General features: G+C 31.1%; 3 protein-coding genes across 4 annotated transcripts; 1 reads left to right on the top strand and 2 right to left on the bottom strand.

Moving 5' to 3' along the window:
* Positions 1 to 1,532: 1,532 nt before the first annotated feature.
* LOC110649321 (beta-1,6-galactosyltransferase GALT29A-like) lies at positions 1,533 to 4,127 on the top strand. 2 transcript variants are annotated; one of them, XM_058148123.1, is made up of 2 exons: positions 1,533 to 3,328; positions 3,665 to 4,127. In XM_058148123.1, exons 1-2 carry the CDS (start codon positions 2,108 to 2,110, stop codon positions 3,761 to 3,763), a joined length of 1,320 nt encoding a protein of 439 aa, XP_058004106.1. In that variant the 5' UTR covers positions 1,533 to 2,107; the 3' UTR covers positions 3,764 to 4,127. The 2 variants fall into 2 exon arrangements, with proteins under 2 accessions (XP_058004106.1, XP_058004107.1); XM_058148124.1 differs by having other exon boundaries at positions 1,534 to 3,328; positions 3,859 to 4,127.
* A 109-nt stretch (positions 4,128 to 4,236) lies between these two features.
* On the bottom strand, positions 4,237 to 9,451 carry LOC110649318 (protein ADP-ribosyltransferase PARP3-like). Its single transcript, XM_058148125.1, is given in 19 exon segments — positions 4,237 to 4,816; positions 4,890 to 5,072; positions 5,151 to 5,294; positions 5,375 to 5,457; positions 5,544 to 5,646; positions 5,752 to 5,961; positions 6,046 to 6,206; positions 6,302 to 6,378; positions 6,453 to 6,513; positions 6,516 to 6,579; positions 6,676 to 6,913; positions 6,998 to 7,131; positions 7,215 to 7,389; positions 7,467 to 7,536; positions 7,642 to 7,699; positions 7,941 to 8,054; positions 8,168 to 8,363; positions 8,437 to 8,729; positions 9,316 to 9,451. Coding segments are annotated over 19 exon segments (2,442 nt in total). The 5' UTR covers positions 9,322 to 9,451; the 3' UTR covers positions 4,237 to 4,744.
* A 3,464-nt stretch (positions 9,452 to 12,915) lies between these two features.
* LOC110649317 (zinc finger protein WIP3) lies at positions 12,916 to 16,395 on the bottom strand. The gene is made up of 2 exons (XM_021803835.2): positions 15,655 to 16,395; positions 12,916 to 13,767 (listed from the first exon to the last, which is right to left on the bottom strand). Exons 1-2 carry the CDS (start codon positions 16,273 to 16,275, stop codon positions 13,330 to 13,332), a joined length of 1,059 nt encoding a protein of 352 aa, XP_021659527.2. The 5' UTR covers positions 16,276 to 16,395; the 3' UTR covers positions 12,916 to 13,329.
* Positions 16,396 to 19,910: the final 3,515 nt, after the last annotated feature.

Genomic DNA, 19,910 nt, shown 5'->3' with positions numbered 1-19,910 from the left:
AGAGGTTTTTTAAAGTGTAATTAACTTATTTGATAAGGTTTCTTTTTATTCCACTAAAATGAAAAAGAAAATAATTTTTAAGAAATGAATATTTATTTATTTTTATTATAGTTAGGTATATTATAAATTAATTTTTTATATAATATTAAATTTATTTTTCAAATTGATAAGAAAAAAATTCTATGCATAAAAATTAACAAAATTAGAAAGTTTTAAATTAATATTTTCAATACTTATAGTTAAACTTAAAAATTAAATTTTAAATATTAAAATTATTAAATTTAAATTTTAATTATTTTATATTATGAAAAAGACACCAAATTGACTTTAAAGATTAAAACTTTGATGACTAAGAAATGGGAGAGCAATTGGCAACAAAGCTATTGATTCCAAAGTTTTTATTTTATTTTTTAATTTTTCTTGTTGAATGGAATTGTAGATTCCAAAGGTGATTAAACTAGATGAGAGGTTGAATTTTAGGTCTAGGAAAGGTGTTGTCTATTAAGTCATTGTTAAACCAATTAAATCTTAAATTGTTGTCATCACTCATCAAGAAAGAAGGTTTTCTTTGCAATAATCACCCATGCCTCATTACCCAACAAACTTCTAGTCATTTGCCTTGTCAAGTGGTCCCTAAAAAGAAAACAAGAGCAAATTCCATTTCTCAAGTACCAATCATTTTCAACTTGCCACTAGAAATATTTACATTTTAGGGATTTTTTTAGTAAGAAAATTAAAAAAATAAAGACTCAAATTTAATTCTGTTAAATAAGTAATATACTTTTAATTATGTTAAATAATTTTAGCGATAAATTTTTCAAATTTTTGTATTTAAGTGTATGGAAAGATAATTTTTTTTAATAATGTACCTAATTGTCCATCCTTATCTAATTTTATTGCTCTACTTTCATCTTATAGTGGTGGACTAAAAAATTTTAGTTAGTGGGGGCAAATCATTTATTATTTGCCCATTATTTATTTAACATTGCAAAATAAATATTTAATCAATTTGATATTGTTAACATTTTTATGTTTTTAGTTTATTTTTTCAAAATTGACATAAAAAGTGATGAAAATTTTATTTTAATCAAATTGTTAGATTCCCAAATGAATTGTCCATCCTTTCATTGAGTTATTCTTCTTTAATAAGGAGTTTTTTTTTTTTTTTCATCCAATGCACTTTAGTACAAATAATTAGATAACTTTTAGTGCAAATATAAATAATGATAAGGTGATTTATATTATTTTTGAAGAATAGGGCTTTGCAAATGATAAAGATTTAAATTTAGAAATTATTTGATAATATTCAGAAAAAATTACTGAATATAAGAGTGAAGTGAGACCAATTTACACCCTTTATAAAAAATTTTGAATTTTTTTATATAAATAATTGATTTTATTTATAAAAAATATAAAATATTAATTTATACTTTATTTTTATATTTTTTTTAAATTAATAAAATATCTTTTGGTCCTTAATAAAAAAATTTATTTTTATATGTAATTGAGGCCGTCCCCTCTTTATCATTCCTTCTTCAATCACCAGCGGCCTGTCCTGAATCAACAGACCTTCAAATATAGTTTTTTTTATTAAGCCTTTACGTCCATTGCCATTTCCCTACTCATACGCTCATATATTCTCATCCTCTCCTCCTTTTCCCCACCACCCCCAGACGGCACCATCACTGGGCACAAAACCCTCTATCACCCACCTTTCTCTTTTTAGATCTTAAGTTTATCTCCTCTTAATCTCAATCACCGCCCCCAAGTTTAAAGTCTATTTTTTAGCTACCCTGCTCAGTCATGAAATTCCCATTTCTTTACCAAGCCTTTCATCCAAAGTTTATTCCCATCTGCAATTCCGATTTCACTTTCTTGTAGCACCTCCTATATTTCCATTTTTTTTAGCCTTTTCCACTGCAAGATTTGGGTACCCAAAATTTTCTTATAAATATTCAGATAATATTTATGTTCAAGTTGCAAAGTTTCTTCTTTTAGTCAATCATTGCTGTTGTTCTTGAAATGTATTTTGTCCATAAACTTACCCATCATTGTATTTATGTCTCCTAGTCCACTTTCTTGATTTCTTTTCTTTTCACTTCTTTGGATGCCAAAAACTCTTGTATGTGAAGATGGATCTGATACAATTTTCATCCGGTGGTGGTGGTCGGATGTAGGGATACCCATTAACTGGGCTGCCGATTTCATTGCGCCAATGAAGAGGTCAATCCGTCCACTCTTTAGCATTCTGTTTCTGATTGTGTTTGCTATTACACTTAGTTGCCGGATCCTAATCCGCCGTGGCGGCCGCTTCAGCTCAATTGAGCTCCAAACCAATGTCATAGTCCAACCACCAGTCCCAGTTTTCAACTCTACACTGCTAAAATATGCAGCTATTGATATAGGTGAAGCTCAAGCAAAACAAGAAATAGAGCAGTTGTTAGAAGGTAACTTTGCTAGTCAAGGGAGGTATAGGACTTTCGCTACTTGGAGAAGGTTCAATCACCATGATATCAGAGCTAGCTCATCCAGGGGCGTGCCTGTAACGCTTAGGTCACCGCAGTTTTATCGGTATTGGTTAGATTTTAGGAAGGTATTGCATGATTGGGCTCGAGCCAAGAGGTATCAACCTGATATAATGAATGAATTGATAGGTCTGGTAAAGAATCCAATTGATGAGCATAGTGGATTGGTGGGTTCAAACAGGAAGTACAGTTCTTGTGCTGTAGTGGGGAACAGTGGGATTCTGTTGCAAAAAGATTATGGGGAGTTGATTGATGGCCATGAGATTGTTATCAGATTGAACAATGCGAGGACAGAGAGATTTCAGCAACATGTTGGGTCTAAAACTAATATTTCCTTTGTAAATAGCAACATATTGCATCTTTGTGCCAGGAGACAAGGGTGTTTTTGTCACCCATATGGGGTTAATGTCCCCATGGTTATGTATGTTTGTCAACCTGTGCATTTCTTGGACTATACCATTTGCAATTTGTCTCACAGGGCGCCTTTGATTGTCACTGATCCACGTTTTGATATGTTGTGTGCGAGGATTGTAAAGTACTACTCCCTGAAACGGTTTGTGGAGGAGACAGAGAAGTCGTTGGATGAATGGAGCTCTGCACATGATGGTTCCATGTTTCATTACTCTTCTGGTTTCCAAGCTGTAATGGTGGCTGTGGGGATTTGCGACAAAGTTAGTGTATTTGGCTTTGGAAAATCCACTTTGGCTAAGCACCATTATCATACTAATCAAAAGGGCGAGCTTAAGTTACATGATTATGAAGCAGAGTATGATTTTTATCATGATTTGATGAAAAGTTCTCAGGTAATGCCATTCATTTCGGACTTCAAATTTCCTCCTGTGGTAATTTATCAATGAATTTTTTCCTGCTAGATCGTTTGTTTCAAGCTCAAATCTGTGTTGTTGTAATTGTAATCATTTCCACACGAAGTCAAAACAAAAACAGTTGTTGGAGATTTATGTTTCATATTCTGACCCTGTACCATCCAAGGTAATATAGGTCGATTCTAAATGTAAAATTGGCTAGAACATGATTTCAAGATTTCAATTCTAATTTGCTTTTATTGTTTTGAACTTGCCCTCATTGAATTCCTCAAATTCTATTGCGTAAACTAATCTATATTGCTGATTGTTTCACAGCTTAGATATATTCTTTTGGTATTTTGCGACCTTGGCATTATATGGAAGCTCAAAGCCATTTGTACCTTCCCAGTAACTTCTCCCCATTCTCCCCCATGAAAAAAAAAATCTTCAATTGGCTTACATTCATACCTCCTTTATCAATCTGTAGTATGAAATTGCTGATAAATTAAAATTCATCTTTTGAGGTATAGCTATATGATGCCAGAACTTAAAGCTGATTGCTGCAATTCTTTTGAACTGTGCGAGTGATGCTGGAGGATGAACTTACCTTGCCTCCATCAGTTCTAGTTCCAGTACCTTTATTCTCTAGTTCTTGTACCTTCATTAGTTCTTGTACAACTGCTATAGTTTAATTTTGGCAGGCATGCTCGTACGAGTTTTTATCGTGTAATTTGACCCAGTATTGGGCAGGTATTTGATTCTTGGTATAGAGTAAAAAAGTTCTTATTTTTAGCTTTGACAGGTGAGGTTCTTTTCTTACAAAAAAGTGTACTAAATTTATCAATCCCATTTTTATGCACAAGTATGGAAGAGTTGGCCATCATATAGATTTGGTGAGAAGTCCTCGAGACCACAAGAAACTGAGAAACTTTTTATTGGATATTTAACTTGCTTAGATCTGTTTAGTTGCTTGTCATAATCCCCCAAGTCATTCTTTAAACTAAGAGAAGAGACACCCAAGATGGCAAGGTTTCCCACTAGAATAACTGCACTCTTTGCGGTTGCCAATGAAGTCGGCTCCTTCTGATGCAATCAGGTTTCTTCTTGCCCTCTCAAATGAAGTATTTGTTTGCCAAATGTTCCTTTCATTTTGCTATTTTATAATCTATTGATTGTGTCTGCATGAAAGGAGTGTTCTAACAGAAAACCAGAACTATTGCATACAATCATATTAGGGCTACAACTTGGTTTAGGGGTGATTATATACAACAAAATCCATCAACTTCTTGGTGAGCTTTGATTAAAATCCCGTCAAGTACCCGGTATCTCTATACCCGCCATGCAGGAGAACAGCAGAAGCAATAAACAAAGATCTTCCCGGTCGCACAAAAAGCCTTCTTAGCTCATTTCTTCTACTTATGACTCTACAGTGTCCATCACCACATCCTTCTCCTCATACTTGATTCCCACCGGGAACCTTATTCTTGTCTGCAATTCCAATACAGATGAATCTTGGATGCTAAATGAAAAGAAAGTATTAACGGTAGAGTTTCATCAGTACCTGTTTGGGATCGTAGACAGCATACTCATTGTATTCCAGGGGGCTATCTTTATGCTCTGATGGTATCAAGCGACCACAAGGAACCTTGATGTCAGCTTCCCACAGGAAGTGTTCTGATTCGTCCGTCTTCTTTCTCCCCAATCCCTTCACTCCAATCTTCTTCGCGTCTAATGATTTTGTATCCTGTCATGAAGTAGCAGAATTTTTCGTGAGTCTTGTTTGTTAAAATGAATAGCAATTTAGGGAAGGAAAGCAACGTGCCTCTGGTGGGCTTGAAACCAAAGTGATATGATCTCCTTGGGAAACAACAGCCAGAACTAAGAACCCTTCTGGCCTATCTACAGCAGTAAAACCATACCTAGCAGCTTCTGCAGCAGCATCAGACCAAACAATTGCCTTGCCAAACTGCAAGATAAATGCAATTCATTACAAACCAAGATATATTTGCGTAATCGAAAATATAGTTTGCTATTGATTGATTTTACCATATGACCAGGCACAGGAAGAGAACAAGATGCTGGCAAGAACCCTTTTTTCAAATGCCTTAACAAGTTTGAGCTTCTAGTGCCTGCAAGCAAACAATGAAATTGAGTGAGTTACCCCTAGAGTTAAAAAAAGAAGATTAACAGGATGAATTACGATTGAAGATCTCACCACACCACAAAAGGACTTTGTTTGGCAACTTCTTAATTTCATCCATTGAAGGGCAGGCACTGGGTTCAACAGCAAAAATATTCTCAACTGATACTCCATAATCCTAAGTCGAAATAAATAAATAAAATAAATGCATTATAATTAGTTAATAAGATACATGACCAAAATTGCAGAAAGCAATGCATGAAATGACCAAATATATTCTCACAATGTCTCCAACTTTGATTGGCTCATAAGTTTTCTCCAGGTACTTCATGATCATTTTATAGTTATCAGAATCTTCATCTAGTAGAGAAATTGAGCACCCCAATCTGTTGTATCGATCCGACAGTGGGTCATCAAGGGTTGAGCCGGACATATCTTCCACAAGACGCAAGGCCACATTTATGTCCCGGACAGTCTCAAATGCTGCTGCAACCTACAAAATAAATCCATGATTAGAAGTGTTGATTGAAGATCTTGCAATATGTGTGGAGTTAATAAAACGCCTGTATTGGGTTACATAATCTGCAAGTTCTTCATAGTCCCTGAGGATCAAAGGCCTAGCAGAGTGCATAAGAGTAAACCATCTTTGGCTGTAATCTGACCAAAGAGCTTCTGCCTTTTGCCCAGTGCCTTTTATTGATTTCACTGCTTCTACAAACTGAACTAGGACCTCCTCACCTGAATGTGATCAGTTGTTCATATGTGTGAGAGAGAGAGAGAGAGAGAGAGAGAGAGAGAGAGTTGATACAAATGAAGTGAGAAGAAATCCTCACATCTTTTCAAGTGGACATCAGTGAGCATCCCCATTGGTAGGTCAGGGGGATCTAAACTCATCTCCATCAGGGCATACCTGTGTTGAGAGTTGAGACAAGCTCTCAATTTGAGACTAAATGTGCAAGAAACAAGTGGGGAATTGCTTTATACAGGTAAATCTCCTGACTGCACAAAATCTTCATAAAATTGGCAACCTTGGGTTCAAATTGCAATGTGCTGCTGAAACTCCCAGCTGCCTAAGTCCAAGGCCTCCTTGTCTCACATCAACTCCATCATCCTATCCACAGAAACAAAAAGCCTATCAAGCAAAAAGCCATAACTAATCTGGAACATATAACATGAATAAGCCAATAAGAAACAGATGAAACTGTACCATGTCAATAGGATAGAATTTTAATTGTTTCTTTTCTATCTTCTTCTCCCTTTCCCACGGCTCAAATTCATTTCCTGTAACTTCTTCAAAGAGCCTTGTGAACTCCTTAACAGCATTATCCACATTTTCCCACTCTTCTAGCCTCTCCTCTGCTCTTGGGCCATCACCAATTCTCCCTTTCTTGTAGTATAGATGCAAGTTACTTTCTGGTACAGAGATTAGTTGCATTGTACAATATCTGCACCAAAACACAAATATAAATCTGCAACTCATAGAAAGTTGATTGAAAGAAGCACAATGCTAAAGAGGTTTTCCACAATACTCATTTGTTTCTCGTCCCATGTCACAGAGGGAGAAGGCACAGTTGTACAATATCCCATCTCTCTCGAATATCTGCCCACCTCGTTCCTGCAATTTAGTGTCTTTATGGACTCCTCTTTTACCATATACTTTGAGCTGCACTCATAGATAGTTTTCTGATTAAAATTGGCAAGAAGGTATCACTCAAAAGTCAAAAGGGTTGAAGAGTTTATATTTACTTCTGCTACCAGCGACTCGAGACTTTCTTCGCTGACTTCTTGTTTATCCCATGGGATTCCTTTACCATCCACAGTAAGATCAGAGACAACATCAAAAGCTTCCAGGGGCTGTGGTTCTTGCCTCTCCATGCTTTCGAGCAGCCATGCTTCTCTCACAACAGGTATGCCTCTCTCCCTTCAAAAGGAATTCAATGTAGAGGTTAATATTATATTTTTTCAATTCATAAAGCCTAAAGAAATTTCTATGCTCACATTGCTTCTGATAGCTTGGAAGAACCTCGACGTTCTCGCTCAGCCGGTGAAACAACTAGGCAATTCACCCCTACAGAAATTTTTGCAAAAATGCCGGTAAGGGAAATAAACACAAGAATTGAATTCCAAACCAATTCAAAATCTAATTTATCAAAGGTGAAATGAATTAAGTTACCCATAACAGAATTGGAGACCTTCCCTCCATTTTTCTCAATGACCTTTTTCCAATAGTGCTGCATGGATCAATGAAAATGCTTATCTAATTAGAAATGTAATGCAAATATAATACAAATAGTCTACCTAGCATTGCTGCCGCGGTTTCCAACCTGCTATTTTAACTTGCAACCAATTTTTAATGACTTTTAAACTGATCCTCAGAAACTGTATTTTGGGAAAGCGCTTTCTGAAAAGCAGTTTCTGAAGTAATGGCAAATGGACATCAAGAAACAGAGCCATGGAAACAACAGTACATACATGTGTTCGAGAAAGACGGCCTGATAAAGAAATCATCGTTCCAGCAAATGGCTTGGCTGGAGCACCTAAATCCAGATGAGGCCGGCGGCTGGGGTCCTGATACTTCTTGAGCAACTAAAAATTGCAGAACAAAGAGGACTCCATAAAATGATTCAAACTTTTGACAGACATTATGAGCAGAAAAAACACATGATGATGGGGAATGACGAAAAAAAAAAAAAAAAACCATCTGCAATAGGGGAGTTGAGAACAGAATCAGGTAATTTGATTGGCTCCTCTTTCCTTGGTGGATTACTTGTCTTGAAAGTGCAACTAGACCACTCACTATAAAACCCTTTGCAAGAATACCTTTTACCATCAAATTCCAAATTGCAGTCGCATAATGGACATTTCCCTAGTGCTCCCAGAAACAGCAAATCTTGGCTATTCAAAATGAACATAATTAATGCATAATCCAAGTTAATTGCTTGCACTAATTAAGCAGGGATCAACTAACCATTTAGTGGTAACAGATCCATCAGAACCAGAGGAATCTTGGTCATTCAACTCTAATATTTCTCGCATTTGAGCAACAGACAGATGCTCTCTAATGGATTTGCAGAAATCCTCAAACTCTCTAGCAATGTCAGCCCTAGTTTTCCCATTAGCACGATCACTTTCGTTTTCGGTTTTGGCCTTCTTTGGAGATTGTTCTCCGTCATGTCCCTTGTTCTCTGCCTTCTGCTTCCTTGTCATCACTTTTCCTTCATCAGCAGCTGGAGCATGAGCTTGAGACTTTGTTTCATGGACCTTCACATTTCCATGCAAAATAATTAACCAGCTAGTGTTGTGCGTTCATATTCACACGTCTTATTTTCCATTTTCTTAATTTTGTAAAATTCATCAAACTTAAACTCCCAAAATCAACAAAATCAAATTTTATTAAAATTAATAAATTTATTAATACCAATAATAATTCTAAACTTATAATTTAAAATAAACTATAAAACATAAATTATAATCTCTTATAACTCTGTTGTGATAAACAAAAACTATATTATTTATATTAAAAATCTCATATAATATCTCATTTAAATCACATCATAAACTTTGAGATGTTTAGACTATTTTTAATTTTTTTATCAAAATTAATCAAGAAGATTAAAATTTGAATTTAATTTCTTAATTACAAGAAGTTAAAGATGGCTAAATTGGACATTCCAGTAAAATTGAGCATGAAGCCTATTTCTTAGTGTAGAAAATGCTTATCTTGGCCCTTCTGGAGAAGTAGAAGGATGTGAAATTCCTAGTAAAACTTGCAGGCTAAATCACAATCTACAGAAACTAAATAAGAAAGGAAAGAGAAGCAACAGCAGCAGCAGCAGCAACAACAGACCTTCATATTGCTTGCTTTGTACACTGATTAAGCCAGAGGAATTTCCCAACTCCAAGCAACAATTAGCTGGCTATTTGAGACAACCTGCGAACTCTTCCTCACTAGAAGGACAATATGCCTCCTATGTAGACACGTAAAATGTTCACCAAAGCTGCTGTGTCTTCCCAAGAGTACAACATGTATACTAAGGTTTACAGTCAGTTGCCACGTGTCCAAATGGGTGCATTTCAAAGCCCTGAACCCTTGACATGTGGTGATTAGGGTAGTCAGTCTCCAGGGTTTATGTGGTTTTAGTGTGTGCGTGCATCAGTGGGAGGCTTTTCATTTCATTATTCTCTTTTTGAGACTCTGCAGCTTCTTGGCTCCATGGACCAACACCTGGATACATAAGCAATGCACACATTATTTTTCAGGTCAAGGCATGATTATCAATGGATAGCATAATGTACCAAACAAAGTTAGTGAAATTTATTAATAAACATTTTTAAATAATTTATTTTTAAATAAATTAAATTAATATAAAAATTGTATTTTTAAATTACTAAAAAATTTAATTTTAATATGTAAAAATTAATTTAAAAATATATCTTTAATTATAAATTAAAAAAATTATAATAAATTAAGTATGATTTTGAAGATCTCAAGACCTTAATAGCGAAATTAGGCACATTAATTATTCTCAAATACGATTTAATGATTAATTATCGCAGTTAATATTGTTATTTTCTTATTAATAATACTATAAATAAATTAAACATAAAAATAAAAATATAATTATACTATATTATTTATATTTTTATTTTATAATTAAATAAAAAGGCAATAATTATATGCATCATTTATTTCATTTTGGATGGATTTCTACGTTTGGCATTGATTTTGAATGGATTTCTTGAAACTTTAATTAGGGTTGAAGCCTATAGGTAGACCTTGTAATTCCCGTTTTAAAAATTGTAGGCCTGGGAGATGGTTTTCGGCTGAACACAGATATTGGAAATGCTGTTCTTTCCCCTTTTATTTTTTTATTTTTGTCGCTAAAATAAGACTTTCAGTGACGGATTCATACATTTGTCCCTGAAACCTATTAATAATGAGATTTATAGCAACGATCATAATCTATCATTAAATTTATAATTAATTAAAAAATAAAAATTTAACAATAATTTTTTTTTTCGCTGAAAATCTCTTCATTTGAAGAATTAGTAAAGTATTGGTAATTAATTTATTATTAATCTATCGCTAATCAATTTTATTAGCGATGAATTTTGATCCATTACTTGAAATTCTATAATGTGTTTTTTCAATAAAATTTTTAAAAAAATTTTCATTTCTTAAGTCTTAATAACACTATTGTATCTCACCAAACTAATTTTTTTTTAATTAATTAAATTATGAATTTATATTAAACTCGCAAATATGAAAAGTATTTTATTTGAATATGAATTTAAAATATTTTATAAAATAATATTGTTCAAAATTCACTTTAAAAGAGTTAATAATAAGTAAAATGATATTATTTGAAATTCATAATTTATTAATAATTTATACTAAAATCAAATATAAATCCCTTATTTATATCCAAACATAATATTAAAAAATTATGAAAATATTTATTTTATAATCTAAGCTTTATAAACATAATCAAAGTATTTGAAATTTCTGTATCCATGCAAAATTATTAGGTAAGAATGACATTTCAGATCATAAAAATGGATCATAATGTACCCAAAAAAAAAACATGTTTCATTGATTTCAAGCAACGTCCAAAGAAAAAGAAAGAAAAGAAAAGAAAAAGCAAAATATTTTAATTAATTATAGCTGTTAATTAATTAAAAAGAGAAGTTTTACTACTAAGTATTAATTTAATAATATTAAAAATTATTTTAAAATTATAAAATTTTAAATTTTAATTTTAATTAAAATCAACAAAAAGCTTTTTCATCCTAAATTATTTTTTTTCCCTTTCTTGCTTTTCCTCTTCTTCTCCGACAAAGCAGAGTGGAGGACCCTAAAAAAATAACATCAAAGACTCCTTCTCACATTTTTTTCCTTTTCAACTTTATATTTGGTCAAGCCTACCTCAAAAGAAACTATAATACAAAAATATAAATAAATTAATTAATTTTCAACTTCAATTCATGATCTCTCTCCTTCATTATAGTCTTTGTAACTTGTTTGAAAAAATGAGATTGTAAACGTCTTACATTCACACTTGCATACAGGGTTAAGAAAAACCCTTTTATGGGTTAGCATTCACTTAATTTCGTCACCTCACGTCAATCGGATATAAGGTAAGAGTGTTAAATATATAGATTTGTGTATTTTTTTTTCTACACGATATCAAAGTTGATCATTGTCTCGATATTAGATTACTTACAAATGTCCAATCTTGTAAACTTTATGCTTTAAATATCCCACATAAATCAAAATGTAAGTATTTTAATGATATTTCCTCTTTAAACAAGCTTTTAAAATTGAGTAATACCCAATTTATTTTCTTTATACACTACATATACCATAAATTATATAGACAAAGCGATAGACAATAATGGTCATGAGTGTAAGACTACAGAATTCACCTTTCAGCATAATTAATGCCTAATCATTCTGCAGTTGATGATGTTATATCGATCTAATCGATCGGTTGTTGGGTTTTGATTTGGTGAGCCCTCCATATTGGACTCTTGTTAACTTGTTCATTTTGCCTTTGACATTACACACAACACATTAATATCTATTGCTATTTCCTTCTTATTTATAATTAATTTTATGTGGCTGTTGCTTTCTATATCTCTTTTCTTCGCTATTTATGATCTCTATCTTACCTAGCTTCTTTGAAATTAAGCTCCTTTAAATTGATCTTGATCAGGACACACACACATATATATCAATTTGATATATTCAAAATTAGACAAACATCTATTGAGTTTGATGCTGAGTATAGGACTATGGCTAAGGAAAATCCATGCAATTAAAGAGTTAATCAACAAATGTAATGCTAATACACATACCAAATTAGAGAAATCAAAAGTTTAATATCTTAAATTATTATTATAATATTTTAAAAATTTTTTGCTTATAAAAAAATTATTATTATAATCAAAATTCAAATATGTAATTTTATAAATTCATAAACAATTTAAATATAATTATGCAAAAGTTGATTGATTAAAATTAAATATTTAAATTAATTTAATAAGTTTTTTTTACACATAATTGACTTTAATTAGAGTTCGAATCGAAGATTTCACAATTCTGGATAAAGTCTTACCAGCTCCTTATAATCAACAACTAAAAAGACAAAGGAAGTTTGTGGTTACATCTTTTTAGGTGAAAATTTACTTTTAAGAATCACCTTTTAGTTGACACAATAATAATATTTTTTATTTAATTTTAATTAATATTTAAATTCAAAATTTTAATCATAATTACATTAATAAATTATTTTAACCTAGCAATATTAAAATCGCCTGTAAAACAATAAAATCTAAAATTTAAATTGCTGTTAGAATCTGATACAAAATTCATAAAGAAATCTGCCCATTTTTTCAGCGAGGAAGTTCTATATATAATGATCAAAACACAAACTGACAATAAGTAGACAACAACAAACAAAATCACTGTATTAATGGAAAAGATTACCAGTTAATTAGCAATGAAGCGGACAAATTTTCTCCACTAAATGTTGGAGATGAGATGATTATCACAAAAACCTTGAATATTGTACTCATCACACAGAAGAAAATTCATCAACTTCATCACCATTTGAGAAGGTAATCTTCTTCTTTATTATTCTGCTCATCATCTCCCAGCAAGTGCTCCGTAGCAAACCGCTCCCTCTGTGCCTCTGATGCTCTTGAGAATTTTTTGTTACTGAGCACAAGCTTAGGTACGTAATTAGCAGATATTATATATATATATATATATAGATATAGCTTTCAACTCCAAAAACAAGCGAAAAAACGAACATGACAGGCAAAGATCGATCCATTGTTTCACTTTCAAGCTAGCTAGTTAGTGAACGAATTCATCTTCTTCAGAGCCAGTGATGCATTCTTTGTCATCTTCAAAACCTTCAAGAGAAGGATGAGGAGAGTGACCTTTGCCAAAAGACCTAATGTGATCTTTGAGAGACCTTTTGTGCTTGAAATCTGAACCACAAGTACAATACCAAAGCTTTCCACAGTTCTTTTCATGGGTTCGCCAATCTCCTTTCACTGCAAATGTCTTCCCACATTTTCTGCACATAAATGGCTTGGCTCCGTGCTTTCTTTTGTAATGGGTTTGAAGGGTTCTGAAGTCTTTCAATGGCTTTGCTCTCGGATGGTTTATGTTGTTCTTGCACCCTTGTGCACAGCAATAGCATGGTAGCCTCAGCATTGCTGCTGGTTGTGTTCCTTTTAGTGAGTCTGGTCCCCTTCTGAATTCAGATCCATGCCCCCACATATGCATCTGCAAATCCAGATATTATTTCATTTCCAAAAAGACAATACATTTATTCTAGTTAAATAGCTGTGGAATTTCACTAATAACAATGTCATATGCACTTTATGTAGACTCAACCCGGTATCTATCTAGTGAATAATATACTTTCGACCACTAAATTAAGTTACGCCACTTTTTATATTTTGTTCATTCACTATTTTTGTAATTATTACGGCGATTGTTCATCATAATGACTATATATAGCAACAAATAAATATTTTTGAATATTTAAATAATAAAAAAATATAATGGGGGGATTGATTATAGCTAAGGATTGAGTATCCAATAAAGTAGCAAACCCCCTTCCCCATTCCCTTGGTTTTGGGGGGGGTCCTTCTTATCTCTTTATGTATCTTTAGATAAAATTTCAACTACTTGTATAGTTTATATTGCCTCCTGAGATAATCATTTTCAGCTTCTTTACGCATCTCCTTTTGCATCTATCTTTTGACAATCTTGCCATCCACTTTCATCTCTTCAATCATTTTGTGCTACTTAATTATTAACTCCTTTTATTAATTTCATAAGATTTCCACTTACCCCAACTTCCTTTCTTCCCTTAGCTTCCACGCATAAGGGGAAACAATGATAGAGAAGAGACCTTTTCTTAGCTGAGGGAAGGGAATATCACAGTGAGGGGGGAAAAAGACTAAGAGTTTAATCTACAACCCTGATTCCAATTACCAAAAGATGTACCGATTGAGTTAATTAAAATTAAACGTCAAAATTTGAATCTATTTAGTTATTTCTATTATAATTAGCTTTACATTTTATCAAATTATATCATAATGGAATATATATTACAATAACATAAATATGTAATGATTCTAGTTGAATAAGGTATATCTAAAATTTGAAATTTCGCATTATAAGTGTGAAATTTCAATGTGAGGCTTAATAAAGTATATATCAAACTTCTTCACATATGATTTTTTTTTATTTGACTCTAATTGAAACTCAAATTTGATATCATACAATCTGAAAAAGATTCTAACACGACTAAACTAAAACTCATTAGTTTTCACATATGAACTTTGACTATAAGTAGATTATACACACAGCATAGGCAGGGTGAGAATACAAAGTTTGGCTGCCGATCACAGAAATAAAACGTTTAATTATTTGGTTTTGCATCAGATGAACTGGGAAAAAAGAGAGGAAAAGCAAGAATTGAATCTTTTCTTCTGATCATACAACCAGGAAATTAAAAATATTTGAAATGAAGGGGGAAAAAAAGAAGTGCTAAATTTGCATCCTTAGTCCCTCTCTGCTGGTTTAATTTTAAGGCAAAAGTGTTATAATGATCTATGTCTTTTTTTTATTATTTTTTTAATTTTTTCATAATTATGTACGATAATCACTGATTAAAGGATCAACTTTACATGATCTTTTTACCCAGATATGTTGTGTTAGTTACTTGTCCCCACACAGAATAAAATCTCTTGAACTGCTACTTTCCCCCAGAAATTTCTCACTTGCTAAGTCTATCTCTCTCAACACCAACTACAGAGATAGAAAAACATGCAGTGTGCATATGATTAACCTTTAGAATTATCTCATCATATAAATTCAAGAAAAAAAAAAATCAAAGAGAGAGAGAGAGGATTATGCGCCAACAATTTATGATTCCCAGTTTTGAACATTCATGTAGAGTCAGGGCAAAAAGAAAATGGACTCCAAGGAAAAGAAAGAGAGAGAGAGAGAGAGAGAGAGAGAGAGAGAGAGATTATGCATACCCAACAATTTATAATCATTCTTGATAAATCTATATAGAACTAAATCCTTCATGTCCAAAAGAGCATATAGAGATGAAGAAAAGAAATTAAGGAAAATATATGAGAAAAATTGACTAACCTGCATGTTATTGTACCTATTGAAGGTTTTGTTGCATATGGAGCACTCAAACTGCATAGGCCCTACAAGGATCTGAGCAGGAGTTGGGATCCAAAACCTACTTTCTGTGTTGAAAGAGCAGTGTCCTTGGAAGCTTTTCTTGATGGGTGGTGGCTGTTGTTGTTGTTGTTGTTCTTTAAGATCAAAAACTTTGGTTTCAACTTGAGAATCTCCACTACTATTAGGCAGTCCAATGTGCAAAGCCACTGTAACCTTGTCAATTTTCTCTTCTTTAAGTCCAAAACTAGTTTCTTGCACCCCCATATTCTCTTCTTTCAATGCTTTATTCTCTGTGAGTCTGCTTAGAAGAGGTAAGCATTGGATGGTTTCTTTCACAAATTCTGGCTGCTGATGCTGCTGCTGTTGTTGTGGGTACAAGAGAGGAAGTTTTAGTATGCTCATGGGGTTTGTGAGCTGAACTTGTTGAGTCACAGAAGAAGAAGAGGAGGAAGAAGATGAGGTAAGCGAGGAAGAGGAGGAGGAGGAAGAGGAAGGAGAGGAATATGGCTTGAGCCATTCAATGAAAGTGGGAGCTTGAAAGCAAAGATTGTTGTCCTCTAGATGGTAGTTCCATAAACCCATATTTTGAGAGAAGTGATGAGAATAACCCCTTGAATTCTCTCCCAGGGATGGTTTATATGTAGACTTTATGTGGGAAAGCTTTGCACTACTTAATGGTTGGTTTTTGAAATGTGGTTTGGTGTCTTTTAGGAAGTCCTTCTTCTCTACTTCTTTCTTTTCAACCTTGAGAGAGAGAGAGAGAGAGAGAGAGAGAGATTAGTGGTGGGGTTAGGGAAAATGACATGCAAAAATGGGACTGATCAATAAATGAAGAGAATCCTACAATAGTTTTTGTACTATTTATTTATAATAATGCCACAACTTGGATATAATGATAATTATAATAATAATAATTATTTTATCTAATTTTTCATATATAAAAAGAGAAGTAATATGCTATTTTAATATTATATGTATTTATATATCCAATTAATAAAGAAATTGCCATAATGTGTTTATATGTGAAATTTATTATATTTTTAATTAAAATAATATTTATTAATTAATTGAATGTATATATATACTCAAATATATAAAAAATTATCTTGTATCTATTATCCAGATGTATAAACAATTCTCAATTTTTTTTTTATAATTAGATAGAAATTTTATTAACAATAAAAGAGAAAAATCAGCACAGATGAAAAATTTACAATAAAAAAAAAATTGAAGTCTATATTTTTACAATTATATTAATTTATGAGTGACTATAATTAATTGAATTGTTAATTTATGGATAGGAGACCGTGGAATTTGACCCATATGTGAATATGCAATGTTTGTCATAAAATAAATTGACATATAGAGATTGAATGACCTCACACATAGAAGGAAGGAAGGAAGGAAGGAAAAAGGAAATTAAGAGCCTTTAGTCAATACCTAAAAGAAAAGGAAAAGGATATAAAACAGAAACAAACTTAATCATGGACCTTCAAGGAATGTTATTTAATGCTTAAATACATGCTTAGTTTAGTTTAACTTCCCTCACCATATTATTTTATGCCTAGGCCTAGACCATGACCTAATATATATATATATACACACACACACACCCTTTCATAAAGCTCTTAATTATATGTTAAATTTCAATATAAGCTGCGGAAAAGTAAATTTTTTTCTGCATAATAATTAATTGGTATACTAAATACATTCTATAGTTTATTATTATTATTATTGTTTTTAATAAATTTACTAATTGATATTATAAAAAATGTTAAATTTAATAGTAAAAATTTTTATCGTTAAAAATATAAAATTTGCTATAATAAGTTTATAATAGTGATATAATATATGAATTGTTACGTATTACTATCATAAAATTGTGACTACATGTATTTTATAATAAAATTATGATTACGATAAAAGAAAATATTAATAATAATAATTATTACCGTTAAAAACTTTAATGATAACGATAATTGTTATTATATTTTTTTTATGTATCATGTTTGATTTTATTAACTAGATTAACCATGTTTGATGATGTATTCAATGCAAAATCCCTCTCCAAATGAAAGAAATTTTCATTTATAAATTAAGATTTTTCATCAAAAATTCAGTAGATGGACATTATTCTCAATTATTGGCAATTTGTGTCCTTTATGTTAGAGTTTCGAGGAAAGTTTCAGATCCCAAATGCATCATTTTGCTCTCGACTATGTAAGTTCATCCATTTTGTCACAAATTTGGAAACTAATATATGGCCAAGAATGCAACAACTAACTTCCAAGCAAATTAACCTTTAAAGTAATTACTTCTTTATTTGGATTTTAGCCAATTAATTGATTAAATAATTTTCTTAAAATCTATAATAATCCAATTATATTGTCCAAATTCAATATAATTAATCTAATTATTAAGGATGGGAATTTCCCTTATTTATTTATTTATTAAAATTCTATTTTATTAAAAAATATTTTAAATTATTTATTCTAAATATATTAAATTATATATATATACACTATTAAAATGATTTAACAAAAGAATTTAATCATAATCTAAAAATATTTTTAATGGCAAATATTAGAAAAGCTAAATTATTTAAAGATTAATAGGTAATTATCATGTACTGTCACTCAATTTTATGAGTATTTTCATAAAAATTATTAAATTTTAATTTATTTCATTAAACTCGTTAAATTTTAATTTGATTTTATTAAAGTATTATAATCAGAAAGTAAAAGTTTCGTATTAACCTGTCAACTATTTTACAAATAAAATCACGTAATAAGTGATTATTAGTGAAGAAAAAAAAAGAGAAATTTAATGATTAGGGGGATAGCTTGATGTATTTTATGTATTTTTTTTAAGAAATTAATAAAATAAATTAATTTTATTTATAAATAATTTATTAGTCAATAAATTAATCTGAAAACTTTTAATTTTTAATTATAATAATTTTTATGAAATTAAATTAAAATTTAATAAATTTTATGAAAAAAAAAATCAATAACTTTCTCACATTTGATATTTACCCAAAATCAAACTATATAGTGGTCAGATGATTAATCATTACAAATTTCAATATAGGCTGCAGGACATTTTTGTTTTATTATAAAAAAAATGTGATGGAATCTATAAATAATACCTTGGTGGTATATTTTGAGTGAGATATAAAACTAAGTTTTAAAAAAAAAAAAAAAAAACGAAGTCACATGCAATATTTATATATATTTTTTTTTTTCCTTCTCCACCCAATTTTATATATATTGTAATAAATTTTAATTAGGTAAATACTATTTCCACTGCTCATTTGGCTACAGCCACAACTTCTTTAATAATTTCGAATTTTATTGCCTAAATTACCCTTAAAGGTGAATTTATTTGTAACGGTAATTACTTTTTTTTCACGAATTTTTTTTTTTGACAACAATGAGATAAATCATAGTACAGATTGCTCTTCTTATCTTTGTTTTGCAAAGGATTGAAATCAGAGCGAGTATTTTGAAAGATTATAGAATACACTTGATGCACATAAAAATAGTGTTTCATCTCTCACAAAAAAATGAGTCTTCCTTATAATATAGAGAGAAAGTCTCATATGATTGTGAAAAATGGTGCATATACATCAGGTGCACCTAATAATATCTCGAGTATTTTACCTCTATGTACGATGCGGGACAAGACAAATTCTTCCATAAAAATTTTATTTTTTATTTTAATTTATCATTATATAATATAAATTTATTTATTAAAAAATAAATTAGAAGTTAGAAATATAATTTAAAATATAATCTTAATAAAATATATATTTTTTATTAAAATTACAATATTTTAGAATTTAAATACATAAAAATGTATTAATAGAAGATAATAATATTTTGAAATTTTATTCATTAAATTATTCCAATAAAATTCTACCAAATTGAATATTAAAAAAAACTTAATTATTGTCTTCTACCAATAAAATCTGATAGTATGTGATGAGAATCAAGCTACATCCACGTCAAAGGATTTCATCCAAGGTCCAATTACTAGAGCTAGAGCTAAATCACTTCAGAATTTAATTTCTGAAATCTTAAGGAGCAATGATTATAAGCTGGAATGGCATGAAGAAAATTATAAATGATTAAATTTGGTGAAAATTAAGCTTGGAAGTGACCATGTGTCATGTGGAGTATTATGTTACATGCAATAACCTGTGGACATGCATGCAC

The sequence above is a fragment of the Hevea brasiliensis genome, chromosome 6 (assembly GCF_030052815.1).
Source record: "Hevea brasiliensis isolate MT/VB/25A 57/8 chromosome 6, ASM3005281v1, whole genome shotgun sequence".
NCBI lineage: Eukaryota > Viridiplantae > Streptophyta > Magnoliopsida > Malpighiales > Euphorbiaceae > Hevea > Hevea brasiliensis.
Note: the sequence above shows the minus strand (reverse complement) of the source record. Positions and strands in the feature narration are given on the sequence as shown.